Consider the following 14,028-nt stretch of genomic DNA (forward strand, 5'->3'; position numbering starts at 1 on the left):
CAAGACAAAGGAGCTGATCGTGGACTACAGGAAACGGAGGGCCGAGCGCGCCCCCATTCACACGGACGGGGCTGCAGTGGAGCGGGTCGAAGAGCTTCAAGTTCCCCGGTGTAAACATCACAGAGGATCTATCATGATCCAAACACCGCAACACAGTCGCGGTGAGGGAACAACAATGCTTCTTTGAATATATTTTGCATGGGCCCTCAGATCCACAAAGTTCTACCGCTGCACCATTGAGAGCATCCTGACTGGCTCCATCAACGCTTGTTATGGCAACTGCTTGGCATCCGACCGCAAGGCGCTACAGAGGGTAGTGCGTTCGACCAAGTACATCACTGGGGCCGAGCTCCCTACCATCCAGGACCTCTATACCTGGCGGTGTCAGAGGAAGGCCCAAAAAATGTCAGACTCCAGCCACCCAAGTCATAGACTATTCTCTCTGCTACTGCACGGCAAGGGGTACCGGTGTACCAAGGATTGGAACCAACAGGACCCTGAACAGCTTCTTCTCCCAAGCCATAAGACTGTTAAATAGTTATCTAACTAGTTAAACAAATAGCGACCCGGACTATCTGCTTTGACCTTTTTTGCACTCACATTTTTGACTCGTCACATATGCAGCTGCTACTTTTTATGATCTGTCACTTTATTCCTAGTTATACATTGAGAGTATAAAACATTAAGGACACCTTCCTAATATTGAGTTGCACCTTCCCTTTTGCCCTCAGAACATTCTCAATCCGTTGGGGCATGGACTCAAGGTGTCAAGCGTTCCACAGGGACGCTGGCCCATGTTGACTCCAGTGTTTACCACAGTTGTGTCAAGTTGGCTGGATGGCCTTTTTGAGTGGTGGACCGTTTTTGACGCACACGGGAATCTGTTGAGTGTGAAAAACCCAGCGGCGTTACAGTTCTTGACACAAACCGGTGTGCCTGGCACCTGCAACCTTATCCCGTCCAAAGGCACTTACAAATGTTGTCTTAACCGTTCAACGTCTGAATGGCACACATACACAATCCACGTCTCAAGGCTTGCAAATCATTATTTAACCCATCCTCACCCCTTCATCTACACTGATTTGAAGTGGTTTTAACAATTGAAATCAGTAAGGGTTCATAGCTTACGTCTGGATTTACCTGGTCAGTCTGTCATGGAAAGAGCAGGTGTCCTTAATGTTTTGTACACTCAGTGTATGTACATATCTACCTCGTAACGCTACACACAGACTTGGTACTGGTACCCCTAATCTATTTATATAGCAAAGTTATCGTTACTTATTGTGTATCTATTACTTTTATTACCTGTTTTACTTTTCTATTATTTCTCTATTTTCTTTCTCTCTGCATTGTTGGGAAGGGCCCGTAAGTAAGCATTTCACTGTTAGTCCACACCTGTTGTTTATAAAGCATGTGACGGATAGCGTTTGTTTTATATTACGGGAACCGAAATGTTTTGATACTCGTTACACTATTGTAGTAAAAAAAATGTTATGTCATGAGAACTAACTGATCCTTCTGTTTGTCTGTCTACTCCAGAGTCCAGCGCTGTGCCATGCTGCAGTTCCCAGATTTCCATGAGAAGCTGTTGAACGGGCTGTGCAAGCGGGAAGACGAGGGCCCTGGCACAGAGCACTCCCAGAGCCTTATCCTGGACTGCCTCTGCTGGCTGGCTGGAGTCTATTCCAACGGACCCTGCAGGTCGGGCTAAGAGGATGAAAGTGGGCTGTGATATTCATAGGGATTCTGAGGTCTATCTACTCTTTACATGCAGTAAAGAAACCATTGGAATTTGACCAAAATAATGGACATGCCACGCACGTGTGTCCCCCCCCCCCACCATGGGAGATGGATCCAGAATCCCCTCATTGACACCCCTCAAAATTAGCATACTTTTAGGCTATTGTTTGTGTATTTAACGCTACGTTAGGTAAAAATCAGAGTATAATGCTTGTATGGTTGTCAACCCCAATACAGTTCGTCATCGTCACCAATCAACTGCGTTACACATAAAAACTGCATCAACTTCCATCACAGATTTATATTTATGGCTAGCTATGCTACCAGCTTATACAAACAGGAGTTAGCATTTAGCAGAATCTTTTTTTTCGAATCCCGAAAAGTACAAATTCTAAATATTATGCAGCTAAATATATCAATCTGTTTGTTACCACATTGCTTGTGAGAACACTTAAACGGTAACCGATTTTTGACGAATAAGCCCCGTTGTTAGATCAGATATTTAGAAGGGCCTCCAACAACGCGTCCTTCCGTTGTCCCTTTAGCGCATGTATATGGCTCTGAGATGAGAGATTATCATCATTCTGATGCAGGGAGCACTGTGCTGTGTTTGGTCACAAATCGACATTTTCTGTTTGTTTTCCTTCCAGCCTGAGAGAAGGAAAGGAGGCTATGCTGACGAAAACAAGGAAACGGCTGACCGACATTGTGCGGGTGTGTTTTTTTGAGGCTGGACGGAGTATAGCCCACAAATGTGCCCGCTTTCTTGCACTTTGTATTAGGTGAGTTAGGCTTTTCATGAATGTTGCGACTTCGTTTCGTGACCCGTACTCTTTCATACTCTTGTCGATGTTTGTGCGATGCGGTAGGTGTGCACTTTTTGTAACTTGTTTTTGCGTCGTCAGTAATGGAAAAGGGGAACCCAGTCAGCAGGGCTTTGGCATGGGTCTACTGAAGGCTCTGCTGGACAATATGCCTTACTTGCCCGCAGCAGCAACAGGTGGTAAGTATAACTGATGTTTTTCCACAATTTTATCTCTGAGCGTGGATAGAGGGCTTCTGCATTGTTTTGGAAGTGTGTGGTTTTGTAAGGCATGTGTCATAGGTCTCTCTCTCACTCTCAGGGTCGGTGTTCTGGTACTTTGTGCTGCTGAACTATGTGAAGGATGAGGACCTGGCAGGCTGCAGCACGGCCTGTGCTTCTCTGCTCACAGCAGTGTCCCGGCAACTGCAGGACCGCCTCACTCCCCTGGAGGCTTTGCTACAGACCAGGTAGGCCTTTTCACCCTGTAGTGTCCATATGCCCCAATCAGGACCTAAAGAAACCAAAAAGAACTAGGGGTCATGATTAGACTACCATAAAAGCTACTTTGTGTTGAACCCAGCTTGCCTCTTTATATTGTAATGCTCTGTACCGTGTCTCTCCTCCCCAGATACGGCCTGTACAGTTCCCCCTTTGACCCAGTGCTGTTTGACCTGGAAGTCAGCGGCTCCTCCTGTAAGAATGCCTTCAACAGCAGCATCGGCGTCCAGTCTGACGAGATTGACCTTTCTGAAATTCTCTCAGGTCTGCACCACGTTCTACCTTATTGCTTACACCTATCCCATCCCTTCAAGAACTATCAGGGAAATAAACCTTGGTCTGGGCTGTACTTTGTGTGTCTGTCTCTCTTGCAGGCAACGGTAAGGTAAGCAGCTGTGCGGCGGCCGAGGGCAGCTTCACGGCCCTCACCGGGCTCCTGGAGGTGGAGCCACTGCACTTTACCTGTATCTCCACCAGCGACGGAACCAGGGTGGAGAGGGACGACGCAAGCATGTTCACAGGTACCTAACTCGCCTTTTTAACATCCAGAAACCAAAACATTAAACACGGGCATCGTTACGTTTCTTCCTCAGGGATTTTTTGAGTGATATTCCTGACCTTTGCCCTCTCCTCCCAGTGAGCACGTTTGGGGTGACCCCGGCAGTGGGTGGCCTGTCGGCGGGCACGGTGGGCGAGGCGTCCACGGCACTGAGCTCTGCCGCCCAGGTGGCTCTGCAGTCGCTGTCCCACGCCATGGTGTCTGCAGAGCAGCAGCTGCAGGTGCTCCAGGAGAAACAGCAGCAGCTGCTCAAACTGCAGCAACAGGTCAGGGACTCCAGCACCCGTAGTGACACCGACATGTCCCGACACCTGTATGCACGCCCATATGCTTGCACAAAGGCACAGACATACAATCATGTACTCACACATGCGCAGGCATACAGTCTTATCTAAGCCCTTATTTACCAATACGCACGTATACGAAGATCCTATGTCAGACCTCATGTGTGTTGACTATTTCCTGTTAGCCGAGTAGTAATCCTGTGTGTTCGGAACAGAAGGCCAAGCTGGAGGCAAAGTTGCACCAGACCACGTCAGCAGCAGCTGCGGCCTCCGGCGTAGGGCCCATCCACAACTCTGTGCCTTCCAGCACCCCCGGCTTCTTCATCCACCCCTCTGACGTCATCCCCCCCGACGCCCAAGACCACCCCGCTGTTCATGACGCCCCCCGCTCACCCCGCCCAACGAGGCGGTGTCGGCAGCCATCAGTGTGGAGTTGGCCCAGCTCTTCCCCGGCTCCATGATGGATCCACCGCCCGTAAACCTGGCCGCACACAACAAGAACAGCCAGAAATCCAAGCCGGTCAGTAACATGGACAACTCTCAATAGCTCATAACACAGCAGTTATGTTTTACATGAACGCCAAGGGATTTTTGTTACTTTGTGTCAAATGATGCAAAAATAGTTCAAATAGTTTTTTTTTACTACCTGTTTTGACTGAAAAGCGTCTGTTTGTTCCAGAATCCGATGGGCAGCGGTCTGGCTTTGGTCATCTCTCAAGCCTCTCACTTCCTCCAGCCTCCTCCGCAACAGTCCATCATTATCGAGCGCATGCACTCTGGTAAGTGCACTTACCTTTTTTGTGTGTCTCTTTGACTTGGTCAACCGTTTTAAACTCAAAAGGATATATCACAAACGGGGATTCATTTGGGATGTAACCAAGTTGTTTAGGTGAGCTCGTGTGTGTGTGTGTAAATATCTCCTCTTGTCCCAGGAGCGCGGAGGTTTGTGACGCTCGACTTCGGTCGCCCCGTTCTGCTGACCGACGCTCTGATCCCCACCTGTGGGGACCTGGCTTCTCTGTCCATTGACATCTGGACGCTGGGGGAGGAGGTGGATGGACGCAGGCTGGTAGTGGCCACGGATATCAGCACCCACTCCCTCATCCTACACGACCTGTTGCCACCCCCTGTCTGCCGCTTCATGAAGGTCTGTGGCATTTGGTGCATTATCTCTGAAGATTTCTTTTGTCCCCCCCCATTTCACAGGTTAGAGTAAATATCTGAACTCTAAGGTCGCCGAAGAGAAATACCTTTTTATTTTGTTTGTTTGTTTTGGTGAGGTTTCTGTGAGAAAATCACTGTGCTTAACAGCAACCATTTCTCCACACCTTAACCTGTCCTCCTGTCAATCCCACCCACCTACGCCCAACAGATCACGGTGATTGGGCGTTATGGCAGCACCAACGCCCGGGCCAAGATCCCATTGGGCTTCTACTATGGCCACACCTACATCCTGCCATGGGAGAGCGAGCTGAAGCTGATGCACGACCCCCTGAGGGGGGAGTGTGAGGCGGCCAGCCAGCCTGACGTGCACCAGCACCTGGCCATGATGGTGGCCCTGCAGGAGGACATCCAGTGCAGGTCAGAGGTCGTACTATCCCACTAGTTCGCTCACTGATTGTCTGAGTCAAGGAGTAGGAAAGGTTTTATGTGACATACTTGACATAGCCACGGTAGTCCAGATTCAATATATAGTAAAACTGTATATATAAGCTGCATGCCCAGTTGACTCTCCATCTTTCTCTAGGTACAACCTGGCGTGCCACCGGCTAGAGACGTTACTCCAGAACATCGACCTGCCTCCTCTCAACAGTGCCAACAATGCCCAGTACTTCCTGCGCAAGCCCGACAAGGCGGTGGAGGAGGACTCTCGGGTCTTTTCGGCCTACCAGGACTGTATTCAGCTGCAGCTACAGCTCAACCTGGCCCACCACGCCGTTCAGAGACTCCGCGTGTCCCTAGGGGCCGGGCGCAAGGTCCTGCCGGAACCTTACGACCCCCGGGAGCTCATCCAGAACTCGTCAACCGAGCAGCTGAGAACCATCATCCGCTACCTGCTGGACACACTCCTCAGCCTGCTGCACTCCAACAACGGTGAGATGTCTGGGAGGGCCACAGGGTCTGTATCAGGGATGGGAGTCTACTTTTCTGACTATCCCATATTCATGCATCTCTGTTGGCCTAGCTTCAAACCAATATCATCCCGATTGTCCATTGTCCTCACAACATCCCCAGAGGACATCGGGTATTGTCTTTCTGTGTCTGATCTGCTTGGTGAGTCTCACCTCAATACGTGCGTTTTCCCCTTGCAAAAGCCTAAATCGTTTTTTGGACGTTATAGCCATGGTTTTGAGCATGAATTATTTCGACGTAAGAATGAATAAACAAAAAAAAACTTTCCCATCTTTTTAGGAATCATTTTCTCTGCCCTCACTTGCCTTTTGAATTGAAAAAGCATACATATTTAATGTTTGCTATCCATATTCTCACAAGCCATTCTGTATGGTCTCCTTGGAAAAAGTTGCACTTTGATAACTCTTTTTAAAGTTGTTCAAAGTTAACCCGAAAGCCCACGGAGCTGTTAAGTGTGCTTAACAATCTCCTTCTCTCACCTATCAAATCCCCACTGATGCTCCCTAGCAGCTCGTCGTACAGTTTCATGAGTCTCCTCTCGTGAAAGAGAATAATGGATTACCCCCCTTGCTGCTGGTGCTGCCTGGCTTTATACCTGCACTTTCTCTGTACCCTCAGTGAATTCCAATGGGCCCTGTTTACAGCAGTGGAAAGGAGCCTTTAAATGTCTATTTTCTCTCTGAAGTGAAGAGTTGCTATTTAAAAGACTGGGGTTTTCTTGTCATATGAAACCTCTTTTCTAGGATAGTAACTGAACGATTTAGTTTTTTACTGTTTGAAGGCTATTTGATTTAGTCAAGTGCATTTAGCTATTAAATGTTTTGTGCCGTCACTTGTTTTTACCGCTCTGTTGCGATTTCCCCTCCATTATTTACCTTCTCAGTGGGTCTGTTTTTCTCCCCCTCCTGCTTTCCCTGTCTCTCATTTGACCTCCACCTCTCACTTGCTCCTTTGGTTCTATTATGCTCACTCTCCTTGTTCTTCCCTCTAGGGCACGCAGTCCCGTCCGTTCTGCAGAGCACGTTCCACGCGCATGCCTGCGAGGAGCTCTTCAAGCACCTGTGCATTAGTGGCACGCCCAAGATCCGTCTGCACGCTGGTCTGCTGTTGGTGCAGCTGTGTGGAGGGGAGCGCTGGTGGGGCCAGTTCCTCTCCAACGTCCTGCAGGAATTGTACAACTCCGAGCAGCTGCTCATCTTCCCCCAGGACAGGTGGGCTTTTACGAAAAATCCATTAGTTACATATCGGGATATTATTTTTGACGATGTGTCATTTTGACAATATCGCAATATTATTTTTGAGCTGGTTTGCTCTACCTGCATCAAATCTCCAGGAATTTTCCTTCATAGCTTCTTCTCTGTCTTTTTAAATAGGGAGCGAATTTGTTTTCTCAGCACTTTGACTGATCAAAACTCATTTTCTCATGGTGCTCTCTTGTCCCTCTGCAGCAGACATATGGTGAGCAATATGTTTGGAACACCGAATCGCAGTAAAATCACAATATCGAATCGCAATGCATAAAGAATCGTGTAAATCGCAATGCGTGTTGTATCGGCACCTAAGTATCACCATAATATCGTATTGTGAGGTCCCTGGCAATTCCCAGCCCTACGATCCACTTCAGTCCTTTATTTAGATTGATTACACCACACTGACAAACTGTAGCTCCTTGGACACAACATAAACCGACTACTGCCCGTTTGAAATTGGATTCCATAAAGATAAGTGTGTGTCACGTGATGATACTAATGGGTTTGAATGTATCAGGTGCACCCATCCAGACCCATCGATTTTTGTGTTTTACCATGTTTCCTGAGATTGACCGTGTTCTCTGTGTCCTCCCTCAGAGTCTTCATGCTCCTGTCCTGCATCGGTCAAAGATCCCTTAGCAACAGTGGTGTGCTGGAGGGGCTGCTCAACCTGCTGGACAGCTTGCTGTCCCCACTACAGCAGCCCCGGTCGGCTACCCAGCGCAGGACTGAAGGTGGGCTAGCCGGAGGGTCCCTGGGCTGGGGCTGGCAGCAGGGATGGGGGGCTGGGGGGCTCCCTGGCCCCAGCACCAACACCGGCCTCCCTGGACCATGGACTCAACCAGCAGCCTATGAGTGTGTGTCTGTGTGTGCGGCAGGTGTGTTGGACGTCCCCATGATCAGCTGGGTGGTGATGCTTGTGTCACGACTGCTGGACTACGTGGCCAGCGTGGAGGATGAGGCGTCTGCAGGCAAGAAGCACCAGGGAGGGAAGGAGAGGGAGCGCACCTTCACAGGTAGTGTAGTGTAGGCTAGTGCGGTGTAGCTCTCCGATGAGATCTGATGGTTTATGAGGTCAAGAAATCCCAAAAGTGACCATGTTTCTTGTTTTGTCTCCCCAATTTCCTCTGTTTTGACTTATGCATGTGGCTTTTCTCATTTTCTTTAAGAAACAGCCTTGCATGATTGACGTTATAGGCTTAGGAGAAACCTTATTCTATTACCCTTGGTTTTGAGTGGCTATAAAGTGAATTTATTCCAATACTTCTTCAGTTTTGAGCACCGTGATTCCTTTTAACAGGGTAATGCATATTGATTTGGAACCCAAAGCACAAGTCTAACATGCCTTTTTTCCCCCGTCTCTCTCTCTCTCCCCAATGAATCAAGGTAATCAGTGGAGCTTTATAAATAACAGCCTCCAGTCCTCCAGCTCCAACAGATCAACCAAAGGCAACAGCAGCCTGGACCGTCTGTACTCCCGCAAGATCCGCAAACAGCTGGTGCACCACAAACAGGTAAATGTGTCCAAATCCAACATTCGTTCCATCTCAAAAGCGTTGCGGAGTTGTTTATCTGCCATGTTTTTTTCACACCTCATAACTCTGTATTCGTCACAATTATGGGATTCTCCAGTGGTGGGTGAAGTACCCAATTGTCATACTTGAGTAAAAAATAAAGATGCCTTAATAGAAAATGAAAGTTAGCCAGTAAAATACCTACTTGATTAAAAGTCTAAAAGTTATTTGGTTTTAAATATACTTAAGTATCAAATGTATATATTATGCAATCCAGACCAGCAACAATTGTTTTAAAAATAATTTACAGATAGCTTATTGGAATTTACAGAAGCATTTGTGTTTAGTGAGTCCTTGATAAGTGTGTGAATTGGACCATTTTCCAGTCCTGCTAAACATTCAAAATGTTTCAAGTACATTTGTGTGCCAGGAAAAATGTAGGGAGTAAAAAGTACATTTGTTTTCTTTAGGAATGTAGTGAAGTTAAAGTTGTCAAAATATGTAAATAAAGTACAGATACCCCCCAAAAATGATTTAAGTAGTACTTGAAAGTATTTTTACTTGAGTACTTTACACCACTGGGATTCTCCCTCTTATTAATGGCTTTGCATGACGTCTCTGCATGTAGTAGATGGTCTGTGCAGTGTTTTATATTTATCATGCCCTTTTCATTGTAGCAGTTAAATCTATTGAAGGCAAAACAGAAAGCTTTGGTGGAGCAAATTGAGAAGGAGAAGATCCAGAGCAACAAAAGCTCCTCGTACAAACTGCTGGTGGAGCAGGCCAAGCTGAAGCAGGCCACATCCAAGGTGAGGATTTCAGAAGCTCTGAAAAGGAAAGCTTTCTGTTTTGACTGATCAATCTGGAAATGGAATGACTAAGAATTAAGTAATTCTATTTCTAGGCTTTTTCTCATCTTGAGAACACAAGAATATAATGTCAAATATCCTCAGCGCTGCATGTTTTGGGGCCAACTTTCATAAGTTACGACAAATCTGCATACACTTAAGCATAACTTTTCTACCTAACACACTTACGCAGGTTACAAGTATGCTAGTTTCAATAGTGATCCGTGAAACCATGTGTCTTCATCGAATTCCCCTGCCTGACATTTGCCTTTCCATCTCTCTCCCCTTCCATCTCTCGCTCTGGCAGCACTTTAAGGACCTGATCCGTCTGAGGCGTACAGCTGAGTGGCCTCGCTCCACTCTGGACACAGAGGCCACCGCCGCCAAGGAGCCCCCTGAGGTGGAGCCTCTGCCCTTCACCCTGGCCCATGAGCGCTGCATCTCCGTGGTACAGAAACTGGCCCTCTTCCTCCTCTCCATGGACTTCACCTGCCACGCAGACCTTCTGCTGTTCGTCTGCAAGGTATGCACAGCCACAATGTCGAGTTCAGTTGAATAGAGGGCACACTTGATGTTACCACCACCACCACCACTACTGGCAAAGATGGATTTGGTTGGCTCTAAATGGCTACTTAACTTTGTGACAAAGTATCCATTTGTCACTTGTCTCTGATTTGACTTTACAGGTCTTGGCCAGGATAGCCAACGCCACCAGGCCCACCATCCACCTGTGTGAGGTGGTGTCGGAGCACCAGCTGGAGCGTCTGCTGCTGCTGCTGGTGGGGACAGACTTCAACAGGGGGGACATCTCCTGGGGAGGGGCCTGGGCCCAGTACTCCCTCACCTGCATGCTGCAGGACATCCTGGCAGGTAGGGGGTGCTGCTACAATTCAATTCACACTTCATTGTGAACTCTGTTTTCCAGCAAGAGCTGGTGTTTAAGAGAACAATAGATTTGGGGAGTCCTTGCATTGCTGGGAGTCTGGTAGTTTTGATTTCTTCCAGCACTGATCTTGTCCTGTCCTGTCCCCTCTCCTCAGGGGAGTTGCTGTCCCCAGGGTCCCTGGATGGTATGGACGAGGGGGCGGTGGGTGAGGAGGCAGGGGCATCGTCGTCCTCAGCAGGGATCGACTCTGACTCCCTGTCCACCCCCATCCCCCAGGTGGAGACCATCGACGAGGCCCTGGTTCCGGATATCATCGCAGGTACTCCTGGGACCTCCTCTGTTTTCCAAAGTGCGTTGGTAGGCCCGTCCTTGACAACATTTTACACATGGACCCCACCCCGCCCCAAATGGATGCATTTGTGTTCAATTGTTTGTCTTTTTCCCCCTTTTAGCTAGCTGCATGTTTATTTTAGTGTTTTATTTTAAAGGAGACTATTGAGAGCTTCTCTAACCAGTTTAATTCTGAGTGGACTGTTTGCCTTTTGAAGAGGGAGTTCAAACAGTGTATCTTCATTGCCTATTAGATATCCAGATGTTTCAAGGGGTGGTGGTTATTTTCTTAAGACTAAGGGGATTTAATCTGTGCAAATGATGCACTACTTCCTAGTACTATCACAAATCTTCATTCCCTAAACAACATCAATGACATCACTTATATCACGTCTGGATTTTGGCTGAAGTTGTCAGATTGCTGATTTAATGGGCAACCTTCCATTGTTTGGACTCTCTCTCAACTGCAGAAATAAATGTTTGTAGGCCTTAAAATTGCCTAGTGACTTCCTAAAAAGAAGGCCTCTGAGTTTTCTGGTTTTAGTGTGCTTGCTCGGCAATATTAAAGCTCTTTTCGTTATCCAAAGGTGCTCCATCTCTTTCATCTTTGGAAAAAGATAAAGACATTGACTTTGACTTGCTACAAGACCTCATGGATGTTGATATTGATCCTTTAGATATTGATTTGGAAAAAGATCCCCTCGCCGCCAAAGTCTTTAAGGTATGTAATTTGCTTGACTCACCTTTGTCCTGTTCCACTCCTCTCTCCATGCTCTCTTGCGTTTCTGTTGAGTTCAGTATTGACACAATCACCTCCGGTTAGTACACAAACTTAAGTTAACCCCACTGATCAATGATGTAGCTATACGAACTTCAAACCATAGTGTTCAACCTCTTCTCATAATGATTTTTTTTTCAAATAGATAATGCGTAATACAAAGTTCTGCAGTCGTATTGAATCCCTCCCCAACACCACCTCCGTTTTAGCCTTGCCCTCTAATTTCTCAGAAACTTTCCAATTTAACTCCGCTCAGGCATTTGGAGTCTCAAAGCAATGTTGTGTATGTAGACCCAATTAATCAAACTAGCATACTTGGGGAAGTATTTCTCCTCTTCACTCTTTCTTTTCTTTCTGAAGACACCACCATTGCATGCAAAAGAATGTAGCGTTAATGTGCATGTAATGTTATACCGGTAGCTAGCATCTGACAAGAATGACTGCATTTGCGTTTCCCTTTTCTCTCTCTCTCTTCCTACAGCCTATTAGCAGCACCTGGTATGACTACTGGGGTGCTGACTATGGCACTTACGGTTACAACCCCTACATAGGGGGAGTAGGGATTGCCGTGTCCAAGCCCCCGGTTGCTGCCGAAAAGCCTGGGTCTCAGAGTCTCTCTGTCTCTGTGTCGCAAGGTAAGGGCTCATTTATTAATATTCTTTTGTGTCCGGGTATCAGCTCCCAAACTGGATTCCACACTTCTGCTTCTTTGTACTCTAGTGTGTTCCGTGCATGTAAAGGAATACCTTCCACCTTTTAACCCGGACCCTTTTGTCCTCTCCCTCAGCTCTGGACGCCCGCCTGGAGGTGGGGCTGGAGCAGCAGGCTGAGCTTATGCTCAAGATGATGGCCACTCTGGAGGCCGACTCCATCTTACAGGCGCTCACCTCAACGTCCCCCACAGGTATAAACCTACCGGGAAAGTATTTATCGATGTTTAGTCATGTACACTTGAGTCTTGGGGGAAAAAATGTAAAGACTTTGCTAAGCATCAAAGATGGCTGACCCTGGTCCCTTCTCTCCCTCCAGTGTCCCAGGCATCCAATGGGACGGATGATTCTCTGCTGAGGGGGCTCCGTGGGGGCTCCCCACCAGGAAGCAGCCTAATGGTACAGGCCTCCTCCATCCCCATGCTGAGTGCCTGCTTCAACAAGCTCTTCTCCATGCTCCAGGTGCACCACGTACAGGTCAGTCACCGACAGACGGTATAGTCCAGGGTCTCTGCTACTCCAGAAGACTTGAATGACTTGTTGCACTTCACTCAGTTTATTTTTATTTTTACATCCCTCTACACAGTTTTGTAATGATGTGGCAGTAGGGGTAACTTACTGTACCATTCTCAAGAATACGTTGGTTACCCTGGATAAGTGGATTTGTCGATGAAGTGTTCACGTGTGTTTCTGCCTTAGATGGAGTCTCTGCTGCAACTGTGGCTGACCCTGAGTCTCAACTCCTGCTCTGGGGGCACTGAGGAGAGTGGATCGGATATTTTCCTGTTCAACGCCAGCAGAGTGCCCACCATCCCACTCAACCAAGGTCAGAGGTCACCCTGCGTGTGTCCCCATTCACTCTCTTTCGCCGCTTAACTTTCAAACCGCTGGATTTCTCTTGTGTGACTCATTCACTGGTTTCCCTTTTCACATGGGGAAGAGTACGTGTTAGTTAAACTGCCGTCTCCTGTGTTTCCCTGCAGCCTCTATCAACAGTTTCCTGTCGGTGCTAGCCTGGTACCCCAACACCTCCCTGAGGACCTGGTGCCTGGTGCTGCACTCCCTTACCCTCATGACCAACATGCCCTCCAGTGGTAAGTCCACCGTTCCTAGGGTTTCATTCTCAAGACAGTGTCTGGCAACTCTGAGTGACGTTTCCCATTTGAGGGTTGAGAAATAGTAAATCCATATTTGACGATGCAGTGTAACCGAAGAAATAAATGAGGCCAAAGGACTTTCAATAGTACTCCTTTTAAATCAAGTGTGTTTTGGTCCTGTGCGTCTCTGTCCGCAGCCTCCAGCAGTGGGATGGGAGCTCATGAGAGCACGGCCCAGCAGATGGTGTCGGACCCTACGCTGGTGCACGTGCTCGTGCGTTTCCTGTCTGGGAGCAACCCCCACGGCACCAGCCAGCACAGCTCCCAGGTCGGCCCAACCGCCACCCAAGCTATGCAAGAGTTCCTCACCAGACTCCAGGTGCACCTCTCTTCCACCTGCCCACAGATGTTCAGTGAGTTCCTGCTCAAACTAATGCACATCCTGTCCACTGAGAGGTAGGTTGTTTACTCTAGACACATCAAAAGCAGCTTTTGTTTCATCCCAGCACTTAAGACACGTAATTCAAATGATAACTAATCATCTTCTTCAATTTAATCTGTGTTCGTGCTGGGCTTGGAACAAAAGCCATCCTTTT

The 14,028-nt window shown here is 47.8% G+C and overlaps 1 protein-coding gene across 1 annotated transcript in view; it reads left to right on the forward strand.

The window, feature by feature from the left end:
- LOC124038225 (baculoviral IAP repeat-containing protein 6-like) overlaps positions 1-14,028 on the forward strand; it is a 135,782-nt gene that overhangs the window by 39,115 nt on the left and 82,639 nt on the right. Inside the window, 29 exon segments of the mRNA XM_046353819.1 lie at positions 1,540-1,701; positions 2,391-2,522; positions 2,646-2,743; positions 2,865-3,012; positions 3,174-3,307; positions 3,418-3,564; positions 3,681-3,868; positions 4,102-4,230; positions 4,232-4,267; positions 4,269-4,406; positions 4,566-4,665; positions 4,819-5,033; positions 5,259-5,467; positions 5,634-5,980; positions 7,011-7,230; positions 7,867-8,003; positions 8,148-8,285; positions 8,656-8,783; positions 9,461-9,592; positions 9,939-10,154; positions 10,318-10,501; positions 10,672-10,836; positions 11,435-11,568; positions 12,107-12,260; positions 12,413-12,529; positions 12,655-12,812; positions 13,035-13,161; positions 13,319-13,429; positions 13,630-13,888. Coding sequence (XP_046209775.1) covers positions 1,540-1,701; positions 2,391-2,522; positions 2,646-2,743; positions 2,865-3,012; positions 3,174-3,307; positions 3,418-3,564; positions 3,681-3,868; positions 4,102-4,230; positions 4,232-4,267; positions 4,269-4,406; positions 4,566-4,665; positions 4,819-5,033; positions 5,259-5,467; positions 5,634-5,980; positions 7,011-7,230; positions 7,867-8,003; positions 8,148-8,285; positions 8,656-8,783; positions 9,461-9,592; positions 9,939-10,154; positions 10,318-10,501; positions 10,672-10,836; positions 11,435-11,568; positions 12,107-12,260; positions 12,413-12,529; positions 12,655-12,812; positions 13,035-13,161; positions 13,319-13,429; positions 13,630-13,888 — 4,563 coding nt within the window.

This window comes from Oncorhynchus gorbuscha, linkage group LG06 (assembly GCF_021184085.1).
Source record: "Oncorhynchus gorbuscha isolate QuinsamMale2020 ecotype Even-year linkage group LG06, OgorEven_v1.0, whole genome shotgun sequence".
NCBI lineage: Eukaryota > Metazoa > Chordata > Actinopteri > Salmoniformes > Salmonidae > Oncorhynchus > Oncorhynchus gorbuscha.